General features: G+C 50.0%; 2 protein-coding genes across 4 annotated transcripts in view; one reads left to right on the top strand and one right to left on the bottom strand.

Annotated features, from left to right (window-relative positions):
- LOC141088284 (man(5)GlcNAc(2)-PP-dolichol translocation protein RFT1-like) overlaps positions 1–16987 on the bottom strand; it is a 59393-nt gene extending 42406 nt beyond the window's left edge. For 2 of the 3 annotated variants that reach the window (XM_073574298.1, XM_073574299.1), the window contains exons 1-7: positions 16664–16983; positions 16177–16262; positions 14364–14553; positions 13455–13556; positions 6111–6236; positions 3208–3286; positions 2907–2957 (exon numbers count right to left, since the gene is read on the bottom strand). In XM_073574298.1, the coding sequence (XP_073430399.1) occupies positions 3221–3286; positions 6111–6236; positions 13455–13556; positions 14364–14553; positions 16177–16262; positions 16664–16729 (636 nt within the window). In that variant the 5' untranslated portion in view covers positions 16730–16983 and the 3' untranslated portion in view covers positions 2907–2957; positions 3208–3220. Of the gene's footprint in view, positions 1–2906; positions 2958–3207; positions 3287–6110; positions 6237–13454; positions 13557–14363; positions 14554–16176; positions 16263–16663 lie in introns of all 3 variants that reach the window. The other variant, XM_073574300.1, reaches the window with a different exon arrangement.
- LOC141088285 (nuclear pore complex protein Nup160-like) lies at positions 16928–18607 on the top strand. Its single transcript, XM_073574301.1, has 4 exons — positions 16928–16982; positions 17693–17788; positions 17860–17954; positions 18571–18607. The coding sequence occupies exons 1-4, from the start codon at positions 16962–16964 to the stop codon at positions 18590–18592; spliced, it is 234 nt and encodes a 77-aa protein (XP_073430402.1). The 5' UTR covers positions 16928–16961; the 3' UTR covers positions 18593–18607.
- Positions 18608–19027: the final 420 nt, after the last annotated feature.

Below are 19027 nucleotides of genomic sequence, written 5' to 3'. Positions count from 1 at the left end.
AAAATTCTATCTTGTGTAGTGCCGTGGTGTTCACACATTGCAGTAATGAGGCAGTGACACAGGAAAGTTCACAGCAAACGCATTTAATGTTCAAACAACTCACAACATGAACAGCACATGGTATAATCCTGATCACAGCCAGGGCGTCAAAACAGTCCGTATCCGAGACCGGTTGCCGAGGGCGACTACACCACCATATCATGCTGCGGCATGCCAGGTGTTGGCTGCTCTTAGCTCTGTGTTACACACACAAGCCGGCTGTAGAAGAGCCATCTGCTCTGCAGCTTGCAAAAAAAATTGACACACCCAACAGTTTGCTACAGGGTTTTTAAATGGAATCTATGGCCATGAGCCACTTTTAAAATCTGGCATGGAGAGAGCGTAATGCCCCACTACCATCCTGTAGTTAGCTCGAAAAATAAAAGCCCTTAACAGGTTTTCCTAAACATTGCCTTGGTCAAATAACTTGGCCAGGACCACACTTACTTTTCTTTTGCACTGCAGCCACAGCTACGCCTGTGACTGCAATGCACTCCAGCGTGTTTAATACTCTTCTATGCGCATAATGGGAGACACATAGTGACCCTCACATATAATACCTGTCAGTGTCTCACACTTGGTCTCATCAGTCCACAAGATGCTTCCCTAAAAACTTAGCCTAGCTTTTTTGTCTGTGTCAGCAGTGCGGTCCTCCTGGGTCTCCTGCCATAGGGTTTCATGTCATTCAAATGTCGATGGAGTCGATGGATAGTTCGCCCTGACACTGATGTACCTTGAGCCTGCATGACAGCTTGAATTTCTTTGAAACTGGATTGGGGCTGCATATCCACCAGCCGGACTCTCCTGCTTTGCAACCTTTCATCAATTTTTCTCTGCTGCCCAGTGAGATTAGCTACGGTGCCATGGGTTGTAAACTTATTGATTATGTTTAGAATTTAGCAAATTTGTTCGAATTCGGCTCTGAATACGATCGGCAGCAAATATTGGTTTTGCAATATTTGTCGAACACAGCCGAACGTCATTAGAGTCAATTGGAGTAGAAATTACTGAATATGTTCGGAACCAATCATAAGACATACATTCGGGACAAATAGGGTACCCACTTTCAGCCATGAGTGTATTATATATCTGGCACAGAAGATGTATGCTAGTTTAATGGCAGAAATTCAGCCAGAATTCTGGTGTATTTAGTAAAGCTGCTGCAATCTGCTAACTTCAAATAATTTTACATGATTATCAGAAAGATTGCTATTTCTAGTGTAGGACCTGAGCATTAGGTACATAACACAATTTCTATCTTTTAAAGAGGTTGTCCACTACTTTTACATTGATACTTATCCTTAGCATAGGTCATCCATGTCTGATTGGCCGGGGTCCTACACCTGACCCCACCGCTGATCAGCTGTTATCGGTGCCGGATGTGGCCGCAAGTATTCACTTTCTGAGCTGCTCCATCTTTTGGTAGTATTCAGGGCTTGGTACTGCGCATCTGCCTCCTATTCAAATCAATAGAAGGCAAATTTGTAATACCCTGTGGCAGCCACTATCAGGAGACAGCCAGCTCCGTGAGTACTCCCGGCTGGCAGACACTGAAAACAGCTGATCGATGGGGGTAGCAGCCGATCAGACATTGATAATCTATCCTAAGGATAGGTCATCAATGTAAAAAGTAGTGGACAACCTCTTAAAAGATAGCCAGCGGTGATTATTTAATAGCCTCTTTATACAGGCCGACCACGATTGCCTAAAGGTCCCGTAACACACACATATTGTGACGCCACAGCGATCTCGCCAGCGAGATCGCTGTGTGTGACGGGGATAAGCGACCGGCCCCCCTGCCAGTTATCGCTGATCGTGCTCGAGCGGCCTGGGCCGTTTTTCGATCGCTGGTCTCCCGCTGCCCAGCGCGCATCGCTGCGTGTGGCAGTGAGACCAGCGATCAGCGATGCTGGTTTCTAATGTAAACGTCGGGTATCCAGGAGCTGCTGCTCCTGGATACCCGCTGGTTTCCAAGGTAAACAGCGGGTATCCAGGAGTCGCGCGGCTCCTAGATACCCGATCTTTACCTTGGAAACCAGCGTCCAGCTTTGCTGGTCCTGATCGCTGGGGCTGTCTATGTGACAGCTCACCAGCGATCAGCCGAACGATGTCCCAGCGATCCCATCCATGTCGGATCGTTGGTGGGATCGCTGGGACATCGTTATGTGTGACGGGGGCTTAAATGAATCTCAGAAAGACTGGCAAAGCTATTATTTCCCACTACAACATATTTATTTATATCTCCATTTGAAAAAGATGTGTATGTAACAGCGTGTCCCTGCCCCGACCTGAGTCCCTGGACTGCAATGTAATCAGGCCTGAGTCATCAACCAGTGGGGGAGTCTGTCTTTGTTCTCCTCAGCATTGGACTTATCCAATACAAGCTGTAGCTTCTGGAAACTTCTTAAGTTAGCCACATAGTCAAAAGTAGGTGGGAGACTTCCCCCATGGATGGGCTGATCCCAGGACAATAGCCTCATGTGTTGGCTGAATGGAGTTGGGTGTTGACAAGCCAGGGGCTAGGACTTTATGCTGAGGAGAGATCCTAGTGCCCGTGTGGGGAGAGTTAAAAGCTGCCACGTGGAATGATGTGATGTCCCTCATCTGTTGGATCCATTGAACTCATCCCAGGATTATTTTGTCTTTTCCCTGGCGTCGGATTACCGGGTGGCGCCCTCGGAACTGTTTCCCTCTTGGTGTGGACTCATAGTGGACTCTAAGACACTACTGATATTTTATGTTCTGTGCTCCGTCTCAATAAATCCCGTTGGATTGATCTTCGGCCTGGTGTCCCTTCATGCTCTGTCACACACACCGTCACAGTGTAATACACAGAAAACAGTGGTGTAAAAAAGTTTGCAACTTACCCTGATCTCCAAATGACAGGACACTGAGAAAAGTCATCACATAGCGCTCACCTAAAAAACAAAACAAATATCATATATTATATTAAAATCTAACAGCTATAGGTTAAACCTTAGGATTGTTTCCCTTTTCTTAAAGTTCTTAGATACCGGAAACGTGAAGAAGAAGTCCATACAACGTTAGAGAATGGCTAACAGCATCATTTTTGCTTTTCCTCCTCCTAATGAAACCTCACAGAATGATAAACAGGAAAAAAAACTCTCGTCAACCCATAATTTACTGATGCGATGGCTACAAACTAACCTTCTGTAAGAATCTATTTCAGAAACGACTGCTTGAAGAAGCTCCAGGCTAGCCAGGCCTGCTTCCAATCCAAAAAGTCCTGTTAGAGATACAATCAGAAAATCAGCTCCGGTTACTGCACATGGCCATGTTATTCTGCCTTATCTAGGCTTCCTGCAGTACAGCAGAGCTGAGAATTGTCATTACACCCCTTATCTTCCAATAATAATTAAAAGGCACTGCTGATCATGCACCATTCTACGCAGCACAGTGAAAACGTATTGCCGCTTGCAGGCTCCTCTGACAATATTGGCACATAAAGGTAAGATTGAGCTATAAAGCCATGTTGAAACAATGTGATGCGTTCCAGGGGCATTTTCTTAATGGAATTGAAAAGGTAAAAAACCTGTGTTCTGGGAAAAAGAGCACAAAAAAGCATCAGAAACACATTGTGCTTTATTGCTTTTGTGTCTAATTTTCTTTCTCCATCATTTCCTAAAGGCCTCCTGATTATACACCGACATCCAAGTGCTGGCCACAGAAGGTGAAACCAGGCCAAGCACGGAAGTGAGAAGCCGTGTCTGTAGCCCCCATAGAAATGATTGGGAGCTACTGAGAGAGGGTAATATTAGTGAAGGCACAATGCAAACTTGCAATTTATGCAATAAAAAGCAGACAAGAAGTTAGAGGGGCATTCTGGTGACAAGTTATCACTTATTTGGAAGATAGGGGGTAACTTGATCAGCAGGGGTCTGACCACTGGGATCGGCACTGATAAGCAGAAAGGGGCACTTTTATTCCCATTACACTGAGGCAGCAGTGCGCAGCTTGATGGCAGCTCCATTAATTCCCAATGAAGCTGCAGAGCATTGCATCCGACCTACTGCTCCATTTTGGAATGAGGATACAAGTTCCCTGTTCTATTGATCGGTGCATTCGGACTAAAACACCAACATGTGAATGAGGTCCAAGGCCAAGTTCAGACAGTACTTGTAATTTTTGGGCTAGTGTGACGCTGCTCTCACCTGAGGCCGGAACCCTGCACCCAACGTCACCATTTCCGGCGCCGCGGCCGCTCCGGGGGTCCCGTCGGGTGCGCACACGCACCTCTGTACTTAGTTCCATGGCTGCACAACGTTGCTAGTGTGCATGTGCACGCTTCTCGGTTCTAGCTGCAGCCTTGTCCTTTCTATGGTCCTGGAGGACCCGACCGGAAAGTCCTAGCACTCATGCCCTATATCAGGCTACCTCTTCCTATGGGAGGTGCCCGATTATTGTTGTGCTTCCTGGCATGGTCTGCTTGGTCCTTGCCTGGCTGTGCGCTGTATTTGGGTCCTCTGCCTTGTGCTCTTTGACTGTACTCTACTCTGCCTTGCCGTGCTTCCTAGCACATGCTTTGTAGCTACACTCTGCTCTGCCATACTCCTTTGCACAAGCTCAGCTCCTGCCTTGTTCCTGTCGTGCTTCTCAGAACACCCTCTGCCTAACTTTGCACTCAGGCGTGCTCTCTGCGCACGCTTTGTCTAACTCTGTAGACTGGCGTGCTCCTTCGCATGCACCCCGCTTTGCTCGCCCCCGGGCGTGCTTGTCTGTGCACGCCTAAGGCTAGTTTCACATTTGCGCTTTTGAGCACAGCGACGGCCTGCGCACGGCCGCCGCTAAGCCCCGCCCCCTGCCGCGCATCTGCCGGTAGCTCCGCCTACCGGCGCATGACGCTGCATGCGTCCTACGTCACCTATCTTTATCACTGGGGGCGCAGGCTGTGCGCAGTATGCGTTTGGTGACGGTGCGCCGACCAGCGCCAAACGCAACCTGCTGCAGTTTGGTTGCGCTCGGCGCACCGTGAAAAGGACGCATGCGCCGCCAAACGCATACTGCGCACGGCCTGCGCCCCCAGTGATAAAGATAGGGGACGCAGGACGCATGCCGCGTCATGCGCCGGTAGGCGGAGCTACCGGCGGAGGCAGGGCTTAGCGGCAGCCGTGCGCAGGCCGTCGCTGCGCTCAAAAGCGCAAATGTGAAACTAGCCATACATGCTCTCGTGTACCCGCCTTACACTATCCTATATCTAGAGCACTCCTGTGTACACGCCTTGTATTGTTCTGTACTCTCCGTGCCCCTGCACACTCGCCGTGTATTGTCCTATACCCTGCGTGTCCCTGTGTCCACGCTTTGCACACTCTTGTATTCTGCACTTTCCCTGTTGCTAGACACACTCACTCGTGTCTCCTGTGAGCCGGCCACCTGGTTCCAGCAGTCGTGGTACCTCACCCCCTTGGGCTTGCCCCTGGCACTCCCTGTATAGGGGGTAGTCCCCACTAGGTCAGCTCGCCCTAGGTGGGTTTGTGCCACCACCCAGAGGGTCCACTCCAGGAGTCATCACAGCTAGTTACACCAGCAATTTTGGCCACGATTGGCTTCATGTGCAGCTCCGTGCACCAATCAACATGACGGTTGAATGCAGCAGCTGCCCGTTATTACATAAAATGACCAGAATAAAGCTTGTTGAGATATTTCCCAGCATACAGGCTACCAACAGTCCATGTACTGACCTTGTGTGGTCCTTAGTGCACCTGGACCAAAAATATGCTTGTATAAACAAGACCTAAGACAGCAGCAATTATGTGACTGACCGTCCATACGACAGCTGCCATGGAGGAGTTTCTACATTCTGAAGCCAGTGAGGAGAGGATGATAAATAGAGGAGATGTAAAATGAAAATCGAGATGGTCCTATTTTCTAATCAAGTTTTGGTTTCAAAATTGCATCTCAAAACCTGAACTTGTGAACATGAGGGAAGGCCAAATTCTAAAACCACCAAGACAGCCTTCCCTGCCCCCCGAGTAAATGAATCTGGTCATGTAAAGAAATTAAAATGAGTAATGATGGAAATAACTAAAAAGATGCGTCAAGCACCATATTACCTGAGATACGGAGCGTCGGGGTAAAAATTCCATCATGCTGTGAAGAGGAAATGATTTCTTCTGAGAACAAAGAAACTTTGCGAAGTAGACGATGTAACATAGAGAGAGCAGGCTGGTGTACAAGACCTAGGTGAGACAAAGCGCAAGTTACAAGGCCAGGTCTCAATAATGTGGGCTAAGTAATGGCTCCCCTGGAAGAGATGAGCCAAGTACAGGATCACTGGGTGGGTTAACACTGAACGCCTTTTGCCAATCAGCTATATATATATATCTATATCTCTCTACATACACACACACACCGATCGGCTGCTTGATAGCCTCTTTATACAAGCCAACTGTGCTTCCGAAGGATTGTTTTGTGAGAACAGACCGTCTTTGTACTCGGCAGCACATGTTCTGATAATGTGCTGCTGAGAAAGATGGGTTTTAAGAACAGCTTAATAATCATTTCACCAGATGAACGACCATTTTGCTCATTTGTCAGGTGATCGGCAGCCTGCTCACTCCACGATCGTCAGGAAACTCGTTCACCATAATCAGCCAGTGTAAATGCACGCCACCAGCAATGCTCCATGGGAGATCAGTATGCAAATAAGTTCTCTAACAGCGCGAAAAAGCTTCTCCCTCAAGTACAACCCAGGAAAAGTATTTATCCTATTAGTCAGTGTCCAAATCTTGTAACATGACCTGGGATAAAAAACGAGCCAGAATTCATCTCCAGACTGTCTGTTTCGGGGTGTTTGCCCATCATCAGTGTACAGCAGAGTCATCCCTGGTCATGTTAAAGGGTTCTGACTTATAGGGTAGCCTCCACTCTAGGATGGCACTTACCAGATCACTCTTCTGCAAAACAAAATAAACTAATTTGCACCGGTTTCTATAAAACAGAGGGAAAGTGGTCTTTATAGGGAACCTATCACCTCGTTTTACTGTTATAAGATGTGGCCACTGCCTTTCGGGGCTTATCTACAGCATTCTATAGTGCTGTAGATAAGCTCCGGGTCTGACCTGAAAGATAAGAAAGTCTTAGTTACTCACCGGTTAACGGTATTTTTCGGAGTCCATGACAGCACCACCTGAGAGAGGGGATCCGCCCTTTAGGAACAGGAAACCTACAGATACAAAAGGGTGGCACCTCTCCCACTCATCAGTTGGATTACAGAGCACAAGAGGACCTCCAAGGTTAATGCATGATTTCTGTACAGTATTCTGATTATTATTATAAACGTTTGTCACCAGTGGGCATATACAAGAGGAAGACGTGCACACCCAAACTAAACTAAAGGGAGGGAATATACGGGTGCTGTCATGGACTCCGAAAAATACCGTTAACCGGTGAGTAACTAAGACTTTATCGGTCGTCCATGACAGCACCACCTGAGAGAATTACAGAGAGTAAAATTATTTAGGGAGGGACTACAGCCTGCAGTACCCTTATACCAAAAGAGAGGTCTGTGGAAGCACCAAGTCTAGCCTATAATGACTATAAAAGGTGCTCGGAGAGGACCAAGTAGCCGCCTTACATATCTGATCAATGGAGACTTCTGATCTTTCGGCCCACGAGGTCGCCATGGCCCTGCTGGAATGCGCCCTCAGCTTCCCGGGTGGCGACCTGCCCTTTGAGGTGTATGCTATTGAAATCGCCTCTCTAATCCATCTGGCTAGTGTATTTTTTGACGCTCTACAACCTTTCCTAGGGCCTTGATGGGAGATAAACAGGGCATTATCTTTCTTCCAAGGGTCGGTGACTGCCAGATATTCTATGAGGCATCTCCTAACATCCAGAGTGTGTAGTTTCTCTTCCTTCTCGTTAGCTGGATTAGGGAGGAAGGATGGGAGGACTATTTCCTGTGTCCTATGAAAGCTAGAAACTACCTTAGGTAAGTACGCTGTCTTCCGCTACCTGCGTAAACCCCTGGACTCCCTGTCTCTATCAACCCCTACCGTCTGTCGTATGCATGGCTGACATAACTTTTTAGGGTGGCCATCTGGTAGGGGGCAACTACAGAGGGCACATTCCCTGTGCTTCTGTTTTCCCGTAGCTTTCTTCCCCTGCGAAAAAACATAAGAGAACACTGCATCAGGGTACATTCACGGAGATCTCTTACCCATGCAGTTGAAGCAGGTACCGGATCACGGAGGGAGGCAGGGGGATCCTTTAGTCTGGAGGAACTTCCGCGGCTTTGGTCGCTTGTTCGTCTCTGTCTCTTTTGCTGGCCACTCGTATGTGGTTTTGTTGTGGCCTGTTTCTGCGGGCGCTCCTGCGCCTCGTCCTGCTGGTCTATGGGGGCTTCCGTTGTATCCATCGCTGGGCCCTTCGGAAGCATCCCCACAGCGTCCCCACCTGCCTTATATGGCCTTTTGGTGTCCGGGTCAGCAGGTATCTGGCCATGGCACCACCCACCCGGGATCCTCCCGTGACCTTCCCCCCCTGCTCCGGCCCCCCCCACCTTCCCGAAGCCGCGCCCGCGACCCCCGGTCAGGCGTGCACCCGCGGCGCGCATCGGAAGCCGGCCGGCACCCGACTTCCGGTTTTGGCGTTACCGGCTCCGCCCCTTCCGCCGCGTCACTTCCGCCGCTCACCGGAGCTTTGCGGGGGCGCGCGTGAAGGAGCCAGCACGGCGCCCCCCGCCCGGAATGCCTTCCAGCACCGCGTGCGCCGCCATGACTGCTGACCAGGCGCCGACGTCGACCGGGAGGACCGGACCCGGGGGAGCGCACCAGGAGGGCCCAGGGCATACTTACCCGGTGCTGGCGCTCTGGAGGCGGTGTCCACCGGACCCTCTGCTCCACCTGCTCCGTCCACTGCCGTGGTGACCTACCCGGCCCCACCGTGGCGCTTCCAGGGACCCCCCACTGACCGAGGTAGGAGACCCCCCCGCTACCTGGGTCGGTCAGCCGGCCTGGGAATACATGACGACTCCATGACGGACGATCTGTAGGGAGTCCTGTCCTCTAGGAACAGGAAACCAACTGATGCGTGGGAGAGGTGCCACCCTTTTGTATCTGTAGGTTTCCTGTTCCTAAAGGGCGGATCCCCTCTCTCAGGTGGTGCTGTCATGGACGACCGATAAAAACAAGTTTTATTATACTCACCTGGTCCGATGGGTGTCGCAGGTCCGGTGCCTCCCATCTTCATGCGATGTCGTCCTCTTTCTTGCTTTGTGCCGCGCTCCTGCGTATCCGTACTGATCTGCTCTGTTGAGGGCAGAGCAAATCCCTGCAGTGCGCAGGGCCTCTCTGACCTTTCCCGGCGCCTGTGCACTGCAGTACACTGCAATGCTGCAGATAAGGCCTGAAAGGCAGTGGCCGCTTCTTAAAGCAGCAAAACGAGTTAACAGGTTCCCTTTAAACGTCATAAATGGTCATAAATGTTTGATCTGTTTGGCTGCTGACTGGGATCCCATTGTCACACTCCAAATAAAGAAGTGTCCGCATATTATAGTCTACAGGAAATGCAGCCAAGACCCCATTAATCACACATCACATCCATAAAACATGCTTTTACAGGGAAAAATATTCAGAATTGAGAGTCCTCAGTGGTTGATACCTTTTAATGGCTAACTGAAAAGATGGTAACACATTGCAAGCTTTCGAGACTACTCAGGTCTCTTCATCAGGCTAGGCTAATACAAAATCTGAAGAGTCACAAATTTATGCACAAACACAGAAAAAATGCAATAGATAAGACAAGTGACGTGAAGCAGAACTATCAATATGGGAGAGGGAGAAACATAAATATTGGACCAGTACAAAGATAAGGAGTCCGGATGTTTTACAGTCCTCTGATTGGGGTCTCCTAATGTGTTGTGATGCCCCCACAAAGTCTTGGAAGCAAATTCCTTAATTGATGTAAAAGGACATAAATCCATACGACACATTCATTCCAGCACTGAGAGTGTCAAAGGTCGTCAAATTTGTACTCCCAAACTCGTCTCTCTCTCTCTGGGACTTGAAGTTACCTTTCAATACCAGTAATTTCATATCCATGTTGCTGTGATCAGGGATACAAATATGTTTTGCCACAGGTAGATCCATTCTTTTTTCTCTTATTGTGTGACGATGAGCATTCATCCTTTTTCTCAGTTTTTGCCCTGTCTCCCCCACATACAGACCCCCAGCTTTTACAGGGAGCATCAGAGACAAGGGAGACAGTCAAGCTGCATGGAAAGTTCAGGCATCCCTCTAAGGGAGCGCGGTAAGCGCATGAGCCCACTGTAAAGGTAGCAGCAATCTGAGCCGCAGATCTACGTTCCCGTGTTTCCTTCCACTATGTCTCCTCCATCTTCAAGAATCCTCTACTGGATTCTGATGTGATACATCGTGCAGAGCATAGTACAGTACATATGCAAATAAGGGGGTTCCGGTCCACCATTATGACCCTCATTTTGCCATGTTGGGTGTTTCCCCTGCATCATCTGAGATGTATGCGCACTGACATTGCCTATGCCCAGGCACGCTGAGACACCTGCACACACGCAAGCAAACGGGTCAGGCATGTTCTCCTCCCTGGCATGTCTCTGCTGGCGCCACTCGCTGCCTTTCCAGGGGTATCAATGTTGTAAGCGGCATCAGCAGAGGAGCTGGGGGGAGACCGCGGCCGGGCACAGGCGGTGTCAGCACACCAGCTGACTTTAGGCAGCACTTGCTCTTGGAAGCGAGCACTGTCCATCAGAAGAGGTGGAAGACTCCAACATGCAGGATTCTTATAGAGGAATCCCCCCATATCACGATTTAGTTCTTATAAAACGTATCTGGGGAGTTATGGGGGACAGACTGCCTTTAATATTTAGACACAGTACATGAATACAGTTCCATCCAAAAGATATCTATACTCTTTATATACTAATAAAAAAAGATTTAAGACACCAACAGTGTAAAATCGGGACGGACTTGTGCGACAGCAATCTCCGTACAGAGCTGCGGAATATGGGGATAATATATAAGCAGCTGGAAATGCAGAAGTAAAAAATATCTATATACATAACTAGATTAAGGCCCGATGCTATCGCATTGGGAGGATATTGACACACCTCTTGCCATGTTATCGCGGGATTTCACGATACTCAAGATGGCGTCGCCGCAAGAACATGTCGCCGGCGTGGACAACGTCTGGATTCAGGATGGCGCCAGCGGAAGAAGATGTCGGGGATCGTGGAGCAGCGGCGATGACGGCGTGAGTATGAGAGACGGAGTGAGAGAAAGGGTCGTATGTGGAATGAAAGAGTGAGTGGACGTGAGTGGAGATGGTGAAAGGTGAGAGGAGTGTGTGTTGAGGAGTGGTGTGTTGAGGGTTAACATGGCAAGAGGTATGCTGTGACGTCACCAGTTACAACTGGACGGAAGTTGTTACAAACCGGAAGCTGCTTAGCGCATTTATTACTATAGATTGCCTTGTAATGTTTTCATTTCAGTCTGGATGTGCCCGAATCCCACCGCACCGACCGGAAGTATGCCGACTGCCATATTGAAATACCCAAGTGATGGGTATTTCAATATGTCACCCACTGGTGGTACCAGGCCCTTCCACAGTACCACCAGTGGGACACTGCCGGACCCCCCCACCGCCACCGGACCCCCCGCCGCCGCCAGACCCACCACCTCCATCTCAGCCGGCAGGAAAGATCACGGCTTGCGGCCTGTGCACAGGCCGCAAGCTGCGGTCTTTCCTGCCGGCTGGCCACCACCAGGACCCCACCCGCCGCTGGACCTGCCGCCACTGAACACTGCCGATACCACTGGACCCGCCGCTGCTGGCCACCCCGCCGGACCCGCCGCTGCCTGCCTACCCACCTCCGTCACAGCCGGCAGGAAAGACCGCAGCTTGCGGCCTGTGCACAGGCCGCAAGCCGCAGTCTTTCCTGCTGGCTAGCCGCCGCCAGGACCCCCCAGCCGCTGGACCTGCCGCCACTGAACACCCCCATCGTCGGACCCACCATGTGCATACACACACGTACATATACACACACGCACACATGTACTGTACATACACACACGTATACACGCACACACACACTTTCCTCCCGATGCGATAGCATCGGGCCTCCATCTAGTCTATCTATATAATAGTCTTGTAATGTTTTCATTTCTTGTTCTGTCCAGATGTCACCGTATCCCAAAATTCCAAGAGGAGGAAGTTCACCGACCGCGATATTGGGACACCCAAGTGATGTCCCAGTATGGAAACTGCTGCTGGTACCAACCTATTGCGCGGTACCACCAGTGAAACACCGTCGCACCACACACACACACTATACGCTGTATGCAGCACACACTCTCACACTCACGCAGCCTCTTGTGCGGTACCACTAGCGGAACACTGTCGCACCACACACACATTCACACACTCACACAAACACACTCTATTATTAATACTAGACAGTGTAGGACCGCCCCGACCGCAGAGTCACCTTGTCGATGGTGGGACGGCTTTTATGCTATGTTTGATCAAATACAGTATTACTAAGAACTCTGTATGATTTAAATGCACTTTTGCTTTTTACTTATTTAATTATAGCAGGGTTTTTTAATTTTGTCTTTTGTAGGTTTTTGTACACTCTATACGCTGTACGCAGCTCACACTCACGCAGCCTCTTGCGCAGTACCACCAGTGGAACACCGTTGCACTGCGCCTGCGTGATTTCCGCGCAGTGAATCATTTGGCTGATCCTGGCGGCAGATGCACGACGTGTCTACAGGCAGAGGAAGCCGGCCACATTAAAGGGGTTTTCCCACAAACGAAAGTTCATTTTAAAAATTGTCTGCCTGACCGTGTACGGAGCATACCTCATCTACTGGGCAGGGGAGGAAGCAAAAGACAATACTGACATTACAGCAGGGAATCACAGAGGATTCATTTTGTGAGGTAAAATATTTCACTGACTGGTTTTAAACAATATTTTACCTCACAAAATGTATCCTCTGCGATCTCCTGCTGGAATGTCAGTATTGTCTTTTGCTTCCTCCCCTGCCCAGGAGCTGTGGTATGTTGTGTACACGGTCAGACACAGGGGTGAGAGAGACAGAGCACAGGGGCGAGACAGCTCAAACGGGACAGCACATGAGGGGAGAACACAGCACAGGAAGGCGTGAGACAGCAGACAAAGGGGATATCACATGGGGCAGACAGGTCAAAGAAGAGAGAACAGACGGGAGAAGTCAGCACATGGGGAAATACAGAGTGGATAGGTGGGTGAGCACATGGGGGGGGGAGGGAAGAGATTCTCAATGCTGCAAAGCCTGACCCCATCGTGATATTACCGCCCTCCCGATGTGATAGCATTGGGCCTCCATCTAGTATATATATATATTTACAAATACAGAAGATAAAAGCGGACCTCTTACCTGAGCCAGCGCAAAGATGAGGAGCCCCCACTGAGGCCGGAGAAGCACCAAAGTGACGGTGACCGAACAGCGGACAATTATCGCCAGACTCTCCGCAATCACCTAAGAGACAAGAGGTGGAGATGAAGATACAGAACGGGACGCGAACAACAACCAGGGATCAGATGTACCAAAGAAATACAACAATGGGCGAGAATAAAGGAGAAGGCGATGGAAATGGTGTGATGGCAGCTAAGTCGGTAATATGATGCGAGATATCCAACGTTACCTGCAGGCTGATCACACGTAGAGCCAGCATTGCTCACTTAGTATCTGCAGAAATTACCGCTATAATATAACAGACTGACGTGTGTCTGCTGCCCCCGTGCACGCTCGGTGGATCATACATGGCTATGTGGTGGTGCTGACGATCGCTGCTGGCTCAAGCGTTCGGTTGACGTTAGCCTTAGACATGATTCACACTAGTGTTCAGAGTTCCGCTTTCTTATCCCATCCGTTATGGCGTTCGTCTTGCTGCTATCCTTGTTTTCTTGTGAAAATGACGGCGGCTCCAACTCCACAATGAACCTACTGTAGGAGCGGTAGGCACGTAGCAGCAAGTACGTGATTTACATACTACCCGCCACATTCCAACTAGATGACCTGGCTCATACGCTTAAATAGAGCAAGGCCAAGCACGTCTAGTCGGCATGTGACCGCACATATGCAAATCACATACTTACGGTCATGTGCCCGGCACTGGAGACTCCTCACAGTGGGCAGTACGTGCAAGTCTGCAGTCACATAGAGTAACTGCAGACTTGTAACCTAAGGCCGGACAATCCCTACAGAGCAACACAAGACACAGACATGGATGAAAAAAGACTTTCTAGTGTAAATGCCAAGTAAGAATCACCTTCACTTTCTTACCTTCAGCCTGACAAAGAGATGAGCTTGTGCAAGGACCCAGAACGGTTCTGACATCAGTTCGATTACTGCAGAAAATCCAAACGCCAGAACCCCGGTGCCATAATGTGGGATAATCGCTGGATCGGGGACCTCCAACATACTCAGCCATATCCCCCCTAGTATTACAGACCAGCAGATGCCTAGCGGGACTCTGCAAATACAAGAGAACAATACATTCTTACCTTTAGCAAAAATTCAATTGTTACACTAGTGGCATCAACTCGGGCGGAGCTCACCGATTGGCGGCAGCGCCGTCGATATCACGTCAGTGCTGCAGACAATAGCAGAGCCTCAGCGTTGGACCTGGGGAGGGAGCTTATGGGAACAAGTATTTTAAAAAAGTGGAAACCCCTCATCATGTGTATCAGCTAGAGCCGCCGGCCAGTCCGAGCACTGCGCTGCGATCCCAGTCTGACTCTTCCCTATTACAAGCCTAGATATTGCAGTGCGATGACAGACTGCAGACTGTATTCAGAAACCACGCCCCGCTGCCACATTATATACTGGAATTGTTACTCTAGCAATTCTCTAATGTAAACAGATTTTTCGTCAAGTCTTTAGCGCCACAAGACTGCAGCAGAGTCCTGATCCGCGCCGTCGGCAATACTTATGCCAACCAGGTGAGGTGGACGGTGTGTCCCCAGCTCTGCTGTGTAGAATGGCTCAGACAGGCTTTACGGAAAGCTTCACGGGCGAGAAACACGACGGTGGTGTAGAGGAGGGTGAGACTGAGGAGAGAAAGAAGAGGAATGACCGCAGTGTCTGTAGGAGACAGGTTACATACGGGCACAGGAATCCTAGCACAAAGCAGCTCACTCTAGCCACACACAAATAACTATTAAAAAGGGCATTTTTCACCGTCCTATACTCACCATCCCCAGGTCCAACACTGAATCGCTCCCGGTAGCAGTGGTTATCTCCAGTGCATCGACAGCGCTGCAGCCAGTGAGCTCATCAGCGCTGAGTAGTTTGTGCCGCATTCCAGGTAATTACAGCCACTGGGAGGAGATTAATTGTTGGACCTGGGGAGGGTGATCACACAAATACCACAAAATCTATTTAACGAATACCTGTACTTTCCGAAAACTTCAGGCATATCATAGAGAGCTGTTCCCCTCCGAGACTGAAGAGGGGACCAATACAAAGCCAATGGGGACGATTCATTAAGATTGGGGTAGCGCTCACCAGTCTTACTGAAGGTCTGGAGTACAATGTGCCTCATTTATTAAAGGGGTTGCTCAGATCAAAGCTACAGCTCCTCTACGTGACTGCAGACTTGTGAGTACTCACATTGCGCACTGTCAGGATTCTCCGGTGTGGACGCAGCGAGCAGTGGTCATGTGACCGCAAGTATGTGATAAGAGGACTCACAAGTCTGCAGACATACAGTAACTGAGGACTGGTTTATGGCCGGACAACCCCTTTAAGAGTCACACACACTTAATGAGTTCAGCACATTACTGAGTGTCATACACCTCACCAGAAATACTACTCCAATCAGGGACTGGAGTGACATTTCTGAAGTGCAAAATGCCAGCATTTTTCATGAATAGGACAAGTGGGCGTGGCCAAGATTCATTATGTCGCTCCCCCATTATGGAAGAACCGATTCCAGCCGGCATGAAACCAGCAAACGTTGCACCATTTCTGCGCTACTCTGACTGTGGGGGAGGGGACTGGCACCCGGACCCCACATCACAAGTTTCCTGCCGTCACAGTGACAGTAAAGGTGTCTGCACCACTGGGCCACAGCGATGACTGGAAGGTCACTTACCGGACATTCACGACGCCGATGACCTCCCTGGAGACGTACCGCAGGGTGAAGGCGCTCAGGGCAAAGGTCAAGAGCCGGAAGACGACCTGTACAGACAAGAGGGTGTCAGGTGCGGAGCCTGCGCTGCCGGAGGATACAAAGGGGCGCTGCTACCAATCCCAGAGCCGGAGCGTTCCTGCATCATCAGCGTCTGACATCCTGACAATACTCCAGAAACAAGACGGAAAAGCCCCTAATGCGGAGCTGACACACAGACCTGATGAGGCTGAGGGGATTACTATGAAAACCCACAATGTCAGAAGGGCTGTATAGTATTCTCTTCACATGTGACACTAATGAACAAGAGCTCATGGGGACTTCAGGCCTACACGGCCACTGCTGTCAGGGCATGCTGGGAGTTGTAGTTCCACGGCTGCTGGAGACCCACAGCAGAACAACTGTAGGGCAGGTTCCTGCAGGGGAGCGGAGAGCAGGACGAGGGCTGTACCTGCAGGACCATAGTGGAGGAAGCCAGCCTGGTGGTGTCCCGGAGGACGTCGTGCTGAGCCGCCATGCTGCCGGTGTCATCAATCCAGCGATCGGCGACTCTCTCCTAGCACACTGCCGGCTGCGAGTATTGGCTTTGCAGTTTAGTTCTGTAGTGGGCGTGTCGGGGGGGGTGGCAGTGTTTGTGAGCTGCAGTGCTGAGGTGCAGCGTCTGCGCATTTCACAGGTGCTGGGCGCGCTTTTCACGGGTGCAGCGTCTCCGCACATTTCTGCCTCTCCGCCGTTTGCCACTCTGCCATATGATCCATAGTCTACCTATAGTAAGCTGTTGCCATTATTCCCAGGTGCTGCGTGTCCACGCATTCCGGAGCACGCATTTCTGCCTCTCGCTGCACATTTAGGGTGTGTGCACACGTTGCGGATTCTGCTGCGGATTTGGCCCTGCGGATCTGCAGCAGTTTCTGCTGCGTTGTACAGTACCATTTAAGTCTTTGGTAAATGAAAAACGCACTGCACACGTTACGTTTTTTTCCGCGTCGATTTGCTGTGGTGTAAAATTTGCAGCATGTCCCTTCTTTGTGTTGAATCCACAGCGGTTTGACACCTGATCCATTACAGGTGTCAAACCGCAGGCTAATCTGCACTAAATCCGCAGGTAAAACGCAGGTCATTTGCCCTACAGATTTAGCCAAATCTGCGTGGAAAAATCTGCACCAGAATCTGCAACGTGAACCCTGAGGAGCAGAAGGCGCACATTCATGAGTGCGCATTTCTGTGTCTCTGCCGTATGATCCGTGTTCTGCCTGTAGTAAGCTGTTGCCTTTATTCCCAGGTGCTGCGTCTCCACGCATTCAGGAGCGCACATTTCTGCCTCTCGGCGCGCATTTAGGAGCGGTAGACGCTCTTTCAAGAGCGTGGGTTTCTGCCTCTCGGCACGCATTCAGGAGCGTGCACATTTCTACGGCTCCTTTTGATACACTGCAGTATGATCCGTATTCTGCCTCTAGCAAGCTGTTGCCTTTATTCCCAGGTGCTGCGTCTCCTGGAAGGTGTGGGTTTGCCAGAGCTGCTGATTCAATTAGCCACATTGGCTATTTTGGAGACTGCGGACGACCTGAAAAGTCAGGTAATGCCATGTGCAAGCTCTCGTCTCTATGATATTTTTTTGGTGAGTGACCAGATGTCTCCTGATTGTAGGCGACTTTGAGGACTCGTACCTTCAAGTATCACCTGGATTTGGGACACAACAGCCAGTCGTACGACCCTCTCGCACATATTCCCAAACATAGCAGGTGACACTGAGGTCCGCTGGCTCATGGTGTGGGGCGGAGGTCTGATGGCTCATGGTGTGGGGTGCAGGGCTGACAGCTCGTGGTGTGGGGCGGAGGTCTGATGGCTCATGGTGTGGGGTGCAGGACTGAGCGTAGTGTGGGGTGCAGGGCTGACAGCTCGTGGTGTGGGGTGAAGATGAGTATGTTGTGCCTGAGCCTTAGACCCCAGCGTTTGCTCCATACATGGCCAGATGGAGGATGGAAGCATCTCTTTCGTGTCTGGCCCTGATCATGAGCCGCTCCGTACACCCGCTCCTCGCCTGTAACGTACATGCACCTCAGTGGTTGGGAATGTATTGGCGCTGCAGCTCCGTGCTTTGATTGGCTGCCAGGCTGCAATTGTCCTGATGCTGTTTGGTTTATCAGGGCAGCGAAGGTGCGCATTCAGGAGCACACTCCGTCATCACGGACTCGCGCACCTGTGATATATACTGGGGTTCATCTGTATACACTGGGTCTGTTGTACCTGCGCTATACACTGTAGTGGCTGTAACGCCATGCTTTGCCACACTCGTATTAAAAGAAAAACAAGAAGCCATGTGACTGAAAGATTTATTTATTTTTAGTATTATTATAGAGATGGATCCCGCAGCCAGTAATGGCGTCCAGCAGCAGTTACAGGTTAATATAGTAGCAGTGTAAGGCAGCAATAGTATTACTGTATATAGGTACGAAAGTTACTATATATTGGTAGGTCTGTAGCATTACTGTATATACGGTATGTAGTATATTAGTACATTATATGGGTAGAATATTGAAGTACAGACCTCCCATGAAGTGCGCTTTCAGAGTATCATGATTGTCCCATGTATCCCATTTGCATTTAACCCCTCAGTGAGTAGGCCTGATTTTGCCTTTGAAAGAGTACTCCGGAGAATAGAAGTTAGAGGCAAACATTCGAATAGGGGTTACATAGCATATCTGTGTGGGTGGGCTCTGAATCACACCCTCACCAATCACCAGCACGTGGGCTCTGAATCACCCTCACCAATCACCAGCACGTGGGCTCTGAATCACACCCTCACCAATCACCA

Source organism: Dendrobates tinctorius, unplaced genomic scaffold (assembly GCF_039654945.1).
Source record: "Dendrobates tinctorius isolate UK_male_01 unplaced genomic scaffold, ASM3965494v1 ptg000038l, whole genome shotgun sequence".
Taxonomy (NCBI): domain Eukaryota; kingdom Metazoa; phylum Chordata; class Amphibia; order Anura; family Dendrobatidae; genus Dendrobates; species Dendrobates tinctorius.
Note: the sequence above shows the minus strand (reverse complement) of the source record. Positions and strands in the feature narration are given on the sequence as shown.

Excerpts from the sequence above, each read along its gene's own strand:
- LOC141088285 (XM_073574301.1), top strand. The coding sequence starts at position 16,962 with ATGATCCATAGTCTACCTATA. Across the intron at positions 16,983-17,692 it reads TGATCCATAGTCTACCTATA|GTGCTGCGTCTCCTGGAAGG; the intron begins GTAAGCTGTTGC and ends CTTTATTCCCAG. Across the intron at positions 17,955-18,570 it reads CATATTCCCAAACATAGCAG|AGATGGATCCCGCAGCCAGT; the intron begins GTGACACTGAGG and ends GTATTATTATAG.